General features: G+C 34.3%; 2 protein-coding genes across 2 annotated transcripts in view; one reads left to right on the top strand and one right to left on the bottom strand.

Annotated features, from left to right (window-relative positions):
• Positions 1 to 17,350, top strand: part of LOC127831960 (condensin-2 complex subunit D3-like) — a 136,374-nt gene that overhangs the window by 108,835 nt on the left and 10,189 nt on the right. The gene's annotated exons all lie outside the window — the stretch shown is intronic.
• Positions 15,215 to 17,350, bottom strand: part of LOC127877426 (neuronal acetylcholine receptor subunit alpha-6-like) — a 7,624-nt gene continuing 5,488 nt past the window's right edge. The window contains exons 2-3 of the mRNA XM_052423338.1: positions 16,302 to 16,437; positions 15,215 to 15,862 (exon numbers count right to left, since the gene is read on the bottom strand). Coding sequence (XP_052279298.1) covers positions 15,215 to 15,862; positions 16,302 to 16,437 — 784 coding nt within the window. The remainder of the gene's footprint in view (positions 15,863 to 16,301; positions 16,438 to 17,350) is intronic.

The raw sequence follows: 17,350 nt of genomic DNA, 5'->3' as shown, positions 1-17,350 counted from the left end.
GAGCTATTGGGTTAAAATCAAACAAAATCTTAATATCATATGGGCACTGTTTATAACGAACAATTTGATCTCAACAACGGTTGTATTAGGAATAATAATATCAATTACTCATCTCTGTAGTATGCATTTGTTAAAAACAAAAAACAATAAGAACAACGTGGACACGACATGTTATTCAATAATTTTAATTAGTCTAATGAAAGTAACCAAAGAGTAAAAGACCAACGTATTTAAATGGGGCTGGATACAATGTAAAACCTACCGACAATCGAATACCATAGAATGTTTAAGACTTTATTCGCGTAGGAAAAATATTTAGATAAATACGAAAAATCACACACAGCACTAATCAAGAGTTAGACTTAGCGCCCATAAATTGGATATAGATACCGGAACATAACATAATGAGATATCAAGAGATCAACGCATATGTAGTCCATGTAATGCAAACGCTGTTGAATCCGATTATCAGTTCTTTCTTATTCGCTCAACCTATAAAGATCTCCGAAAATAATGTATTCGCTCAAACTGGCCAAATTTAGTGCAATTTAAAAACAAACTCTTTTCAAAGTACTATAGTCATTAACAATGTTGCCAGATTACTTACCGATGCCATGAAACTCCGTGAGGAAAAATTACAAGCATTTGCTGTCTATTAAATACGTATTATATAACAATGTTAACACAGGTCTGCAATATCTTGTTGTTTACTAGTACTTGCCGCGACTTGTAACAATAGCAAGGAAAACAGCGAAACTGCAAAGTGTCGCAAGACCAAACAACCAGAAAGCAACCCCTTCGACCATGTAGCTTATTTTCTTCCACGTGGTCTGTTCTTCATCCATTAATTGAAATTCTGACAGTCGTCTCTTAATAATAGTAGTAGTAGTAATAGAAGTAGTAGTAGTAGTAGTAGTAGTAGTAGTAGTAGTAGTAGTAGTAGTAGTAGTAGTAGTAGTAGTAGTGGTGGTGGTTGTTGTTGTTGTTTTAGTAGTAGTAGTAGTAGTAGTAGTAGTAGTAGTAGTAGTAGTAGTAGTAGTAGTAGTAGTAGTAGTAGTAGTAGTAGTAGTAGTAGTAGAAGAAGTAGTAGAAGTAGCAGAAGCAACAGCAGCATCAGCAGTAGTAGAAATGGTAATAGGATGAGGAGGAGGTGGAGGATTAGTAGAAGAAGTAGTAGTAGAAGTAGTAACAGTAGTTGTAGTAGCAATATATGTGCGGTAGCAGTAGCAGCAGAAGTAGTAGTAGTATGATGAGAGGCAGTTTCAGATCGGTCCGATATTGATCGGCCCGATATTTATTTCAATATCGGCCCGACATCGGTATTTTTATCGGCCCGAGATCGGATGTGCAACACGGCTCGACATACTTGTAACCATTCCCCAGTCCCTGTCTAGTCTCAATTATTTGTAATTGTTGTTGGTATTGTTAAATAAATGAAAGAAAACTTTCTTCAAACAAAGTTTTATTTTACCATTCTATTCAATCAAATTTGAACAAAAAAAAGTGTTTGTTAATAATACGATAGACTTAACTGAAAATGTACAACAATATACTTATGTATTACTCATTCCAACATTTGTATTCTAAAGGTGTAAAACATATTTATATATACCAAAACTAACAACAAATGTAAAACAAATTATGTAAACAGTCTATATAATTCTACTGGTACAGCAACTAAAAAATAACACATTTAAACAAACTGTTAAATGACAAATTGACTGATTTTTCTTTAAAAATCGGACAAATTACAATGATTATAACATTAATATATTGAAAATTAATACATACACAATTAAAGCTATAAATGTAATAAAGGCTAAAAAACAAATAACTAATAAAACACTGCTTCCACCATTATGCATAAAAGTTGTGTAAAATCAGTAATTACACGTTCAAACAGACCTTTACATAATAAATGATTCCAATAGAAGACTTAATTCACAGTTTAAACACATGAGTTACAATAAATTGCGACGCTTCATCACGTTTCTTGTCTGCCCATGCTTTTCTGCCACTGTCACGGTCAGAGGCTATTTAAACCATGTTCTGCACTCAATTTCAACTTCTGCAGCATTTCGAGGAACCCATGACAGCTTCTGAAAATGGTTATGCAACGTAGGCTCATAATATTAGTATATTCATTATATGTTCAAACAGGGTTGCAAGAATTTACGATACTGGGAAGTTTAACCAATAGCATTTATTAACACTTTTTACATTACAAGCCGGATGTAATTTTGATAACTATTTTGAACTGTGGCCTAGCCTTTTTACACATACTATGACAACCACGGGTACTTGAAAAAAATGTTGGTCCATATATATATATATATATATAATAGGAGTAAAGGTATCCAACGATGATTTCACAGGTGTATTGGATAACACAATGCAACAGCATAAACGATCAAACAATGCACACATATGTCATTGTGGTTGCCAGCAGGAAGCGTCCATCTATGATAAAACACCTTTTATTTGATGAAAATCGTCCAAGTATGTCCAAAACAGCCAAAAGTTTCACAAATAGCACCCCAAAATGAAAGTGTGTAATTCCGGACGTCCAGCTGTCAGTAATGAATGAAGGCGATTTTCGGTCGATTGTTCACACTTAAACAAAAACTTTGCTATAAACTCTACGTACGTTTGTCATTTACTCAGTTTTCCATCGAACTACGTCGTTCTTTGGTAACGGCACAACAAAAATACTCAGAAAAAGTAGAAATTTATGTTCAAACTGAATCCATTTAATTGATGGAACGCGGTAAATTTTTATCTTTTTATCGATTGGTTAAATAAGTCGTAAATTATTGAACAAGTTTACCAATTTTATTTCTTTCAATGCCTGTTATACTGCTTGGCGACCTCATTTGACATGCAATGAAATAAAACAAACATTGATAGTCGCGTAAACATGTGACATTTAATGACAGATAACAATTTCAGGAAAAAAACAGCTTTAACAAACATTGTCAAATCTTGTGGATTAACAATTAAAATTGATTCCTAACCTGAATAGCTAATAATGTTCAGGGCAGAGTGTTTTTACCTTGATAAGTTCGAAATAATTCAATGCAGCTATCTCCCGCATAATTGTATGATCATACAGGACTGAATATATTTTAAAGTAAAATATTTTAAACGCATATTTAAAGAAATAATAATATGGAAAATATATTTATAAAATGAAAGGTATTTTATAATATTATGTTATATAAATTCAGATGGTTTACATACTTTACTTTGGATACTTCCAAAGCCGGGACAGATCTTCACTGCAAATTTAAAATGCCAAGGGAAACAACCTGTGTAATTTATTTTCACAACTGTTAATCTTCCTGGACACACCATTGTATTTGTATTTTATACCATATATCATACACGCTTTTTAAATATGACATATACAATTAAATTTAATGCAACAAGTAATTAAAAAGAAAATAATCAAAGTTACATTTTCTCTTGAGTGTTAATTATGATATCGGGCCTATGTTGGGCCGATATCATACTTTAAACTGTCGAGTTATAAGTTTGTGTATAACAACGGGCCGATATCGGGCCGACATTGTCCTATACATATCAATTTTATAATATGCTACATATTCAAAACGTTATTAAACCAGATGGATTCACTTAAACTGAACATTACAAGAAGGGTCTTATCTTTTAACAAAATAATTGTTGTTTTACCTTAACGTCGGTCAGATGTCGGCCCAACATCGGTAGACCTCTGCCGATATGCCATCATCTAGCCAATATCGGGCCGATATAGGCATGTTTGTAAGGCTGTTATCTGTTTAGCCACAAAACTACAATGTACTACAGGTGTTAAAAATATGGAACAGAACATTAATTTGTTGTTAGTAGCTGTGAATACAATTCCATGAAAAATTGTAATGATATGGTTGTTTCATGGCTTAGTTAATTGCATTAATATACTGAGATTAAATCATAACATATTATTGTCAAATCTTAACAGTTAAATATTTAAAAAAAAGTTATAAAGCTTAAACTGTAATACCAACAAGTAATCATATACCGAGAATGCAGAACGCATGTATGTTTGCTTGCTAGTTAAGAAATTACCACTATGAAACACACTAAGGCAATTCCAAAGGAAGAAAAATCAAAGCTTCTAGGACATGCCGAGGGGTTAGACCAGAACGTGATAAGTCCACTTCTTTTTTAAATCAATTCTATTTATTTGCACAACGTTTAGATTGTCAAACACATACCCAACTCAATAATTATTCAAAATGTTCTAGATATGTGTGACACAATTTGTAATACCTTGAAAAAGCTTGTTTGTAAACAATTTGCATGACAAAATTTGCACTGGTTATAATTTTAAACCAATATTTTATATTTTTTACAAACCTGTTTACATACAATGGATATCTACCTAATTCTCCATAAATAGCATAATTACAATTTTGTTTTAAACCTCCTCTCTTTCGAAACACGATAATTTTCGTATCAGCAGTGTTAACATTTAAACCACAAGATTTGCAGTATTAATACAATCTATATGTGACTGGACTTCATCAGCTGACTTGCCTTAATTTGCCTGTCGTCAGCAAATAATAATAAAATCATCATACTATCAACTATGCTCAAACCAGAATTAATGTTATCTTGTAAGTACAGTTCCAGGTCTTTAACAAATAAAGGACACAAAATCGACGACATTACTTGCCTCAGTCCAACCGCATAACTAAAATCATCTGAATAAGATGAATATAATTTAACACGCGACATATTTATCCTTCACTATTCTAAGCAATATACCTTGTACACCAACCTTTAAATTTTTCAACCATAATGCATTGCGTTTTTTTCTATAAAACAGTTTTACATATCGACGTATATAACATACAGACGTTAATTTTCGTTTAAATAATTTTGAACAATCGACATCAATATATAAATATGGTAAGTTGAGAGAACGTATTAACCCCAAGATATGGTGAAAGAGTACCAATAGATCAACTGATATGTTGACTTCCTAAATTAAATACTTTACTAAAGTTTGTTAAGGAGTGTGACTTTGTCCCAATTCGATTTATTAGGTCGAGATTAAACGGCTATTCGTGTGAAAGATTTTAAGTTGTTTTTAAAATCAGGCAGATCGAAATGTTAATTAAACAATAATTTTTCGGCTGGTTGTGGTTTAAAGACAGTTGAAGTTCTGCTGCAATGGAATTAAAACGTGTATTGCGAGCGTTGTGACAACACAGATTAGGAGTATGTGTAATTCGTCTGGTTAATATTATAACTATTTTTTATTCCCCATCCATTTCCGCAAAAAAATCATACACAGGCGTATCCAGGACATCATAACAGAGTTATAGAATTGAAGTCATCATCAGTAAATGTTCATGTGTATGAAAACTGTCGCATACCGGTAATTTAAAAAAAATGCCGATGGCGTTTATGCATACATTAGGCGTAAAAACGAGACTAATTCTATTACAGCAATCCCATTACATTTATCACATACCTTATTATTTTAAAAACTAATCGCATATCATTGAAATAACGATTAGAATTAACAATCACATTTAAAAATGCGCATGTATACATCGTATGACATACACATTTAAAAAATGGAAATTTCGTGTTTTACTCCATGCAGATCTGAACTTTACGGATATTTACGGTGTTTTTTGATAATAGTTGTCCACTTTCCAAACCGTTGAATTCGGAAACAGATTTCACACCGTGAAATTCGACATTCCCTATCCAAAAACTTGTAATTTATAGTGGAAATACTCCGTAGGTTTGGTAAGAAAATTAATAATTATAAAATAAAATTAAATGTTATGTAAAATTTAAAGTGCAATCGCAACAAAAACCCACAAGTCGAACGTTATACCCAATACATTATCATTATCGCATGCACAGAGGTCAACCACGGGAGGAAATGCGTAAATTGACAAAGGTCAACAACGGGGGAGAATGCGTAAATTGACAGAGGTCAACCACGGGGGGAAATGCGTAAATTGACAGGGGGCATGCGTATACAGGAGCTTAACGGTTTAAGTGAGGTTAGTTGGAACTTACTTCGAAGATGATGTCGTTTTTGTGTATTTCTTGAAGGAGTAGCAGACATTTTCACCCGGTAAGCACAAGCTAATCTGGGACGACACTGTACGCACATTCATTAAACCCCTTTTTTTACAGAGCAACACCCATATGCTTTAAAAACAATTTCCGACGCAGCGAGAGCGTTTTCTTCATATCAGCCAAAATACACTACGTCTTGTGTGATATCTGTCTTAAATACCGTGGTCAAATTTTGGTCAGTGTGGACAATTCACCTTGATCGGAAGGTGTTTCCATCGTGATACATCGCGGTGACTCTGGATGAGCATTATCGGGGAAATCGATCTCACGGTAGACCACCGCGATCGCGTTGGACCACCGCGGCAACGTTGTTTCGCGGTGAAATACAGGTAAAGATAAAGTGTCTGCATGAAGTTTCAAAGAATAGTTGTTGTTAACATTTCGAAAATGCTTTCTTGACTGAGTATAACGAGTAGTTGCGAGTGTGAATATTTGTTGTGATTGTAAAAGAAAATACAGTCAGAAGCGAGAAGAGGCGCTCAAATACCATATGTGCAGGTCTGTCATGTGTAAATGGATTAAAACATCACATTATTCATCTTTTAATAGATATTGTAAAATGATCTAGACATTAAATGTGTCCATCATTTTTTTGTAAATAAGCTTTTTATTCGTATTTTAGAACCAGACAATAAGTACACGGGGTACATGTAAGTATACTTAAGAGTCTTACCCGGGGTACATGTAAGTAGTATCCGAGCCGACAATAACCAATCGAGCCTTAGTAAGTTCGGCTTATCATCTCAAATAATAGGAAAGAGTAGAACGAATGACAATTTTATTAAAAGTATAACATACAAATGAAAAACTATACATTTATGTACATGTTTATTTCTATGTACCTGTATTTCGCTTCAAATTACTGAGGCCGCGGTGGTCCACCACGATCGCGATGGTCCACCTTGAGATTTGTTTCCTGATATCGCCCGCGCGCGAGTTTTTAACATCATATTTTATCGCACTTGTCACCGCGTTTCGCAACGGCAACTACACTGCGGTCCACTGTGTTCCACGGTTTATCACGACGACGAAAGTATTTGTCACGCTGGGCTGAATAACAGTGATGCATGGCGGAAGGCACAAGTCGAGCTAGACATAGTATATCTGAATGTAGATTGTTGGTAAAAAGTTAGCAATGTGACAAGCTGAGCAAAATATATAAAATCAGGTTTTAAAAAACAATATTACTATTTAATTATCATAGTGAGTCTGTGTATGATACAGTATGTTTCACCAGAGACCTATCCCTGGTTTCACTTAAAAACGGTTTGTTGTTCGGTTTCTTCAGTGGTCTTCTAAAACGACAGGTAAGAATATTCCAGTATGCCCGCCGGAAGTTGACGTTGCAGAGCGCGTACAAAAACGGATTGATGGTGGAGTTCAGGTAGCATAAGCATAAGGCTGAAAGAAAGACAAGCGGAAGCATGTTATACAGATTGAAACTTTAAATATATGTTCAAACGTTACTGTCTTATCTTAGACATCTATCATAGTCATGGTATATTTGAGATGGTGGAAATGGATAAAACTCTAGTTTATTTATTACATAATGTTCAGACTTAAAGTGATATTATGGGCATTTTACACTGTTGAATTTAGCTGAAAAGAATTAACAGGTCAAAAAAGTTAGTTAAAATGTGGAAACTGACCAATTATCTGCAACTCTTGCTACCATTTGTTTATAAAAAATATATTTTAAATTCGATATTTTACATGACTGGTGAGTCCTGTAAGCCGAAATGATCCGTAAAACAAATTTGTGTCATTGTGTCGTGTGTACGAATCTGCACTAAAATTAAATTTAGTATCACATCGTAAATGCATGATCAGTTGTCAAACGAAAGTACGGTTGATATTCAAATGCATTATTTTTCTCTTTCCGGGATATTGTTTAGTATGTTGATGCTGCATTAACATAAGTGTATATGAAGTGAAAAGACCAAAAATAAACAACGGTTGCGATAGACACCTATAAACTGTTAGATGCCCATAATATCACTTTAACCTGAATGGTAGTTCGTTGTAATAATAGTAATGCTCCTGACAGCAAATGATTATTAAAATTGTATACGGATATGGATACAAACAGTGTCACATTTGACTTACATATGCCAATAAAACACGTTATTCTGTCTATAACACAGCTTACCAATATACCAGCCGTTGGCGTTGACACACGTGGGACAAAACGGCTGCAGCAAGACGAGGAGTTGATAAGGCGTCCACGTGATAAGATAGGTAATGAGAATTGCGCTGAGAACTTTGGCCAATTTGCGATTCTGTGTTTGTTCTCGGCGGGAATGTTGTCGGTCCTTGTTCAAGACGATGGCATGTTCATCCATGTTGGTTTTATTGCTTTGACTGTTACTGACTACCTTAGATATGGCAGCAACAGATGTTCCATTGACTTGGCTTGACATTATTTCCTGATGCACTGTCGCGATTGCTGCAAAGCGTCCTTGTGTATTACCAGAAGTCGGGATTTCGCAATCAACCTCTCCAAATCGCATAGGACATGCCCTAATAAAACACTTTTTAAATATATATGAACGTATGGATACTTGTCTGCTAGCCGTTATACTAGCATTTGTTTCAATACGCGCATCGCAACACCGACCTTCGTTAGACTGCAAGGAAGCTAATCGCGTATTTTGTTTTGCATTCATGCGATATATGCACATGTGCGAAACTATCATCAACGTCATTGGTATATAAAATGCGATCAGCGATGTGCATATTGTAAGAATAGGGTACGTAAACTGAAACTGAACATAACAGTCTGTTGCTGGAACCGTCCTTTGCCCTTCGATGTATGGCCAAGAAATGATCCAAGGCGACCAAAGCAAAACCGGAACAATCCAGGCAATAGCTATCATTATGAAAATCTTCTTTGGTGATCGTCTTGTCCTATATGCCATGGGAGCGGACACGGCCAAGTATCTATCCCAACAAATTACGAGAAGATGTGCCGCCGATGCGTTGGTCAAAGTGTAATCGAGACACAGCCAAATATCACACACCACAGCCCCAAGCGGCCAGTAACCATTCAATATTAACACGCTGTACAATGGAATAGTGACAAGGCCTATCAACGTATCAGCAACAGCCAAACTTACAAGAAAATAATTACTCCAAATGTGTAGACGTTGATACAAATAAAAAGCAAGGATAACTAGACTATTACCAACGAATGTAACGACGGCTAATAACACCACAACAACCGCTTTAATGAGTGTTGCAGTATAATCCAACGTTGCAGCCGACGAATCTGTTGTATTTAGATCACCCGGCATGTTTGTCCACCGTTTCTTGTTTTATTAGTAACGGATTTCGTATGTCCATATAATTGACAATACACAACATAAAAATATCCTTAAAACCTGTCGCTACGTTTATCCAAAAAGAGTGTGATTTCTTGAATATAAATGATAAAAAATGCGTAACTGTCAGATTCTCACGTTCTTCGCCTTGTTTGCCAATCAATTTGAAAACATACTGTCATAAAAATCATAAGTTTGAAAGCTTTCTTGCGGCTTGTGTTTCCTTTGAGATTTCGATAATGATTGTTTGAATGTCAGCAATTACAATTGATCAACCAAAACAGCGTTTGAAAGATCTCAATAGATTACCTAATGCATAAAAAAGGGCTTGCGGCGACGAGCTTGTATAATTTATTACTTATTTCATCACAAAATAAATGTTAAAAAAACAAAAAAAACATTAGTAGATTGCGTTCATGATAAACTTATTATAAAGACTCATGCTACTTGTATAAAAAGTACATTCGAAAATGGTAGTAAATGAATGCACTTTTCTGCACTATTTACTGCAGCACACCAAATCGTTCAAATCGTATTAATTTTTGTATCCTACTGCTACATTGATATCTGCCTGGTTTAACGTGGCTTGGAAATGGAGAATCTGTTTTTGTCTACTAAGTAAAAAGAAGAAAAAATCATGAGATATTTGATAATTACTAATGGGAAAAATGGAGGAAATAATAGGATAAATATAATATTATGTGAGTTTTGGATAAAGTCGAGCGCTACCATTGTTCGAGCCGATAATGATAAACTTGGTGTTTATCCAAATTTCACATAACATCCTATATTTATCATACCGCTGCATTGATATCTGTCTAATATAAACTGCTTGATATATTTTTATATATCAGTTCAACAGGAAGTTTTTCTATCAGGCAGTAACCTGTTATTCTGTATGTAGACGGCTTTAACAAGGAATTGCATATTATCAAATGATTCGCGAGCGTTCGGCATAAAAACAATGTATACAGATTTAACTTTTTAGACCTTATAAAATCGTGTAAAAAGAAGATCTTATCAAACTTTCTTTGTACATCAAAGAAGCTATGTTTCTCCGAAAAACTCTTCTTAATACTGTCGAAGGATCACAATAGTTTTTTTGATCATTCTCATTGCTTATTTCTTTATAAATCTATACTGTTATAGAAAATTAAGTTATTATAATATATTAGATTACATCCCATTTGCTTACTACTTTATAAATGTATATTGTTACTGAAATTTAGTTATTTGAATATATAAGATTAAACATGTATTGCTAACATTGTCATTACCATGTTGACACAATACCTTTTGTATATTATGTACACATATTATGAAGACGATGTACTATGTGCAAGTCTTAAATAAATTTTTTGTTCTGTTCTGTTCTGTTACACATGCTTATTGTGGACATTAAGATATGCAAATGGGAGTCCTGATATGGGAACTACTCGTGATCGTCTAAATATGCTCTTAAATGAAAATAGTCCTATATGTATGGCCGTGTAAGAACATGGACGTATGTATATTCGCCAAATCATTGACTAACGTTCGCATACTGCTTCCTTACTTTAAATATTTTAAAACATCGTACAGTTATTAGATCAAAGCGCTGAAGGCACTGAAATTGTTCGCTATTGCATAATCTTAGACGCAAGTCAGTTTTCATAATTATGTCATAGCTTTCTATATCGCAAGTTTGAAATGAACACAACCCATTCAAATTTATAAAGAGTTTGTCTTAAAGCACCGGTCGAGATGTGTGTGCACTGTTTATCCTCATATTTGTGTTATAGAGATAACCTTAGACTAAATACCAACACTATGTCTCTTTTTTCGCAATTGGTTGCTGCACTGGCAACCATCTTTAGAATGTAGGTTGCTTTGCTAAAGAATAACAAGCCTAGAATCATGCGCATGTTGTGTAATGTGTATCTAATACTTTACTTATTTTCGTTAAATTATTGAGCAACAATTTTGCCGACATGACATACCGTACTTTTAATGTATCATGTCTTGTTGTGAGCCGGAGTTGAATCATTTCCTATGCCTAATTGATCCACAGTCGCCAATTTGTAGTCTATGTTTAATTGGATTGAGTTGTTTCAAGCTTTGAAAAAGCTAGTTGCCCTGCTTTAAAGCCCAACTGTAACCAACTTTTGAAATTGAGTTTCCTGGGCTAAAATCTACTGGCCCCAGGCTAACAGGCAACCACTAAGCCTGTAAGTTATTCATGATGTAAGATCTGGCAGTGTATCGAACTCATTCCATTTGCAAGTCTGATGACATTAAAGGGACCTTTTCACTTTTTTGGTTAATTGACAAAATTAAACGATTTAATAATTTGGAGAGTTCTGTTGGTGTCGTAATATCTTTTCATACTACGAGGATTGCTTATATAAAGTATAAAATACATCTCTCATTGTATGAGCACGGATGGTCGAGTGGTCTAAACGATAAACTTTTGTTCCAGGGGTCAGTGGTTCGAGCCCAGTTGAGGGTAACTTTTTTGTTTCTTTATTTTTTTTCTTGTTCTTAATGGACCTTTGATGATCCAATTTTTACATTTATCTATCTTAAGCATTTAATGACAAACTGTGAGAAGGTCCCTTTTAGATGTTTACTAAAAATGCCACAAGGTAAAAATTTAGAACTTATTGGTTGTTTATTTGATTTAAAAGTGATTTTGTTTATTTGCCTTGTCAACGAGGTTATTTTGAAGTTATTATCACTTTTATCTTTTTTTCAAATCATTTATAGAAAAGATAATTTAAGCTTCATTTCGGGAAAACAGGGCTTGATGCATATGTATTAATTGTCATCCCAGTACCACAGACTCTCTTTAAACGAAAAACACCATACAGTCAGAAAGTGTCGTCCTTGATTAGCTTGTGCGCACTACCAGTGGTGAAGTTAAAACAGGCAGATGCGGTGTTATCGTTCTTAGCGTAGTTAAGAGCAGACCGACTTGCAACACATACCACTAACCTTAGTTCTTCGCAAGCGAACAACTAAAAACGATCCATCAATTGTGAACTGCACCAGATTGTAAAAACGCTGGTTAAAGTTGCCGCTCCGTAACTTTTAAACCTTGGTAATTTTGCGGTTATTCAGGTTTAGTAAACGTCAAGGTAGGTTGATTGTATAAACACGATTTACCACAAAGTTACCAAACCGAGAATAATGGAATTAAACGGCCGACAATTTTAACCAAAAAAATCCCTTAATGCACTTTATAATGACGTATATTTCGCGCCAAGTGTCAAACTACGATTTCGCAAAACAACAACATAGGTTAGTTCAGATAAAAGCGAACCAATATGGTAAAGAACATTTCAATTCAATTAATGGCGCTATTGTCCCTAATTTCAAAAAGGAGATAAACATGCTGTATCAAACTATCGAGGTATTACATTAATAACTGTTATAGCTAAAATATTTTCTCTATCACATTGCGCAATCGAATTACTCTTGGTTCGAAATGGTAATATATTAAATACATCGCCATTCTGATATAGAGATAATCGTAGTACGATTGATTGCATTTTATTCTGCACACTACGATCCAGAACTTTAGTGATAGCAAAGCGAAATTAAGTGCGTGTTTATTGATTATGAGAAGGAATTTGATACTGTTATGCACGATGCTTTATGGATTAAATAAGTAAATGCACAAATACGTTGCGAAATGTTAAAGCTGATCAAGTCAATTTAGCAGAATATTAAATCATGTGTTAAAAATTATAAAGATATGTTATATTCATAGCTTTTTGATTTCACGTTAGGGGTGACACAGGGTGAGCCATTATTACCCTTATTATTTATTTTATTTCATATGACATACATGCCTGTATTGATATTAATGAACAGAACAGAACAGAACAGAATTTTTATTTTGACTTAAGCATAACAAGCTTATCGTCATATACAAATACATGATAATGTTACAGACATGCGTGATGAATATAAATAATAACATTGTATAAATTACATTCATCAATTCATAAATCACTCATCACTGGAGAGTGAGAGTGCTCTAATTGCAAGTTATAATGTGACATGGAATACATATAAAAAAATAACCACATTTGATACATCCATGGTTAACAAACAACATGTACCAAGCAAAGTACCCTCAATTGTTAGTATAAGCTATAGTTCTTCTTAACAATCATGTGATAATAAACAAAGTGTTATCTCTTTTTTTGAAACATGATATACAATAGATGGCTAACTTTCTAAGTGTCGTTTTTTTACTACTATTAAGGAGCTTAATAAATTTGAACATACTAGGTCGCTTGTAATGGAATTCTGGGATATATTTGATTCTTTCTTCTAGGTATAACGGACATATTAGTATGAAATGGTACTCATCTTCGATATCGTTACAGCTACACAAGGGGCATATTCTTTCGTTCCTGTCAATATTATGATGTCTGCCTGTTTCAATTAACAATTTATGAGATGAGAGACGCATTTTGGCAATAATCCTTCTATGTTTTTTTGTTTTCAATTAAATCTAAATACGATGACCATAATTGATATTAATAGTTTAGCTGAAAAGATTTACGTTTATTATCAATATTTATGTTGCTATTTGCAGATGACATTGCATTATTATATCTATATATAACACTATAATTCTATCTGTCAATACCCATGTAAATGGGGATTCAAAATAATTATACACAAATCTAAAATGTGTATATTCGAAAAAGGAAAAGCTATTGTACATTTATATGGAATATTAACCAACAGGGTATTGAAATTGATGATGAATTTTGCTACTTAGGCCTAAACTTACACTACTAAATAATGAACATGCATTAAAAGCTTACAACCATTTATTGTCATTTTTTTTAGCAAAGTGAAGCTAAATTCTAAAACAAAACGTTCTCTGTTTGACTCCCTAGTGGTACCTATTATTTTATATGCATCTGAAATATGGGGGAATTACAATATTTATGAAGTTGACAAACTTCATTTTAAATTTTGTAAAACTATTCTTGGTGTGCCGCTGTCTTCGGCGAACTAGGCAGATTTCCACTTTCTACTATATGTAAAACGGGCACTGAGCTATTGGGTTAAAATCAAACAAAATCTTAATATCATTTGGGCACTGTTTATAACGAACAATTTGATCTCAACAACGGTTGTATTAGGAATAATAATATCAATTACTCATCTCTGTAGTATGCATTTGTTAAAAACAAAAAACAATAAGAACAACTAGGACACGACATGTTATTCAATAATTTTAATTAGTCTAATGAAAGTAACCAAAGAGTAAAAGACCAACGTATTTAAATGTGGCTGGATACAATGTAAAACCTACCGACAATCGAATACCATAAAATGTTTCAGACTTAATTCGCGTATGAAAAATATTTAGATAAATACGAAAAATCACACACAGCATTAATCAAGAGTTAGACTTAGCACCCATAAATTGGATATAGATACCGGAACATAACATAATGAGATATCAAGAGATCAACGCATATGTAGTCCATGTAATGCAAACGCTGTTGAATCCGATTATCAGTTCTTTCTTATTCGCTCAACCTATAAAGATCTCCTAAAATATTGTATTCGCTCAAACTGGCCAAATTTAGTGCAATTTAAAAACAAACTCTTTTCAAAGTACTATAGTCATTAACAATGTTGCCAGATTAATTACCGATGCCATGAAACTCCGTGAGGAAAAATTACAAGCATTTGCTGTCTATTAAATACGTATTATATAACAACGTTAACACAGGTCTGCAATATGTTGTTGTTTACTTGCCGCGACTTGTAACAATAGCAAGGAAAACAGCGAAACTGCAAAGTGTTGCAAGACCAAACAACCAGAAAGCAAACACTTCGACCATGTAGCTTATTTTCTTCCTCGTGATCTGTTCTTCATCCATTAATTGAAATTCTGACAGTCGTCTCTTAATATCATTCTCATTTTCAGCTTCAGAGATAGTTTTCACCGTCTGTATTCTGGTCGCTTTTGATGTTTTCCTAAATAACTTTCTCATCCATATGAGTTTTGTTTTTTGCTTTCGGCAAACGGCGCATGCCCAAAACCGATAAATACCAATAAGCCATTTTGGAACGGGAATTTCCGGATCCTTGCTGTAGATACGAAGGTTAAGAATGGACACAACGGTAATCGCCGCACTAATAACCATATCTACGATAAGTTTGTATGAAACGATCGGAACGGGTTTCGAGGTCCTGGGTAACATAGCGCTGACTATGGTCATGAAGACCACGATAGAAAGGAGAACGGTAATACAGTATGAAACCCGCTCTCCGGACTCCGGCACCAAAAGGAACACCAACAGATTCAGGACGCTCAGGAACAAAATAGGTAATAGCACATTCACTAAAACATATGCCGGTCTTCTCTTGAGTTTGAACTTAAACTCACTTGCCAACTATACCCAAACGATTCGGACTTTGCTGCGGTGTCGACCAAGTCCCACATAGGGTGCTCTGAAAATAACGTAATGTCAACTTCTTCCGTAGCTGGTAGTATGAATACTTCACCAAGCTCGTACCCCATTTCATTATATGAGAGCGTGCACGTCTGTGTATCAAAGGGGTAGATTTCGACGTCGACAGTGCACGTGGACTTTACTAATGCTACCGGGATCTAACTAGCGGTTCCATCGGCATAATACCTTATGCGATTCCATGCCGCCCAAGGCTCTCGACGTCGTCTGAAGGCGACGTCAGGATAAGTTCTGGCACCCACACGTCACCATATGAAGTCATCATTTGAGACGCACCGCCGTAATTCGCTGGGTTCCATATCATACTTTGATCCTTCCAGCTTATTGAAAAAGCAGCAACAACGGACAACACATCGCTGACTTGATTGAACTCCTGAATTGACTTCACGTATAGCTTAACAGTGACGTTGACAATTTCACTCTGATTGTGTACAGGTCGCACGTTTTTGTTGTAATTGCTAAGCAAGTCCCGTAACAAAGTCTTTGTGTCATTTAAACTAGCCCCATTAACACAGCACAGAAATGTTACATATAAAAACGCAGCAATACCTAGTTTTCTCATCATTCTGATGTTTAATGATATATGTTCAGTACATTAATATTCTGATAAAGTCTTTTCTCACGAAAGAAAATGATTATTGTAATAATTTTTTGATAATTAATTATTACCATCTATCTAATTACTAATTACTTCTCATGTGTGAGTTTATTTGACATTATCTTTTTAAAACCAGCCGACCGGTTTATCCTCGATGCACATAATAGACCACAAGCATAAGTATTTTAAAAACATTACTCCATTACAACTCTCATATGTTAAATAAAGTTTCTGGGAGTCAAGTGAGTATGTTAATATATTGCATTTGTGATTTTGAAATAATCACCACCCGCGTTTTTAAGGATATCGCGGATAACAATTGTTATTGATTACTTGAATGGTTTGTTATTTCATAAGAGCGTTAATTAATATCTTATCGATTTTCTTTTGGGAAACAAAACAAACTCAATCAAGAAATCTACGTGCTGAATGGTTCGTAAATACTCCGAGGAATAACGTCGCACTGAGGACAAATTCCAGTTCAAATAAATGGATGGTTATGGACGATTCGGGCATTAAAAGCTTTGTAAATAAAGGTAATTATGCTACAGTAATTAGTGCTTTGTTTCATTTTAAAAGGTCTCAGATAAAATATTTTGACGGTATTCATTTACATGGACTTAATCAATAATTCATGAAACAACAAATTAATTAATATAAGACCTGTCCTGAATGAACTGTGTTAAAAGCTTTCACACGAGGGAATGAATACGAAACCTAGTTTTAATGGTTTATTATCATACAAAGAAAACTAAAGCGCGGTTTAACGAATTTAGAGAACACCTGAGATATTAATTTTACATTGACTTGGA

The sequence above is a fragment of the Dreissena polymorpha genome, chromosome 1 (assembly GCF_020536995.1).
Source record: "Dreissena polymorpha isolate Duluth1 chromosome 1, UMN_Dpol_1.0, whole genome shotgun sequence".
In the NCBI taxonomy this organism is placed as follows: Eukaryota; Metazoa; Mollusca; class Bivalvia; order Myida; family Dreissenidae; genus Dreissena; species Dreissena polymorpha.
Note: the sequence above shows the minus strand (reverse complement) of the source record. Positions and strands in the feature narration are given on the sequence as shown.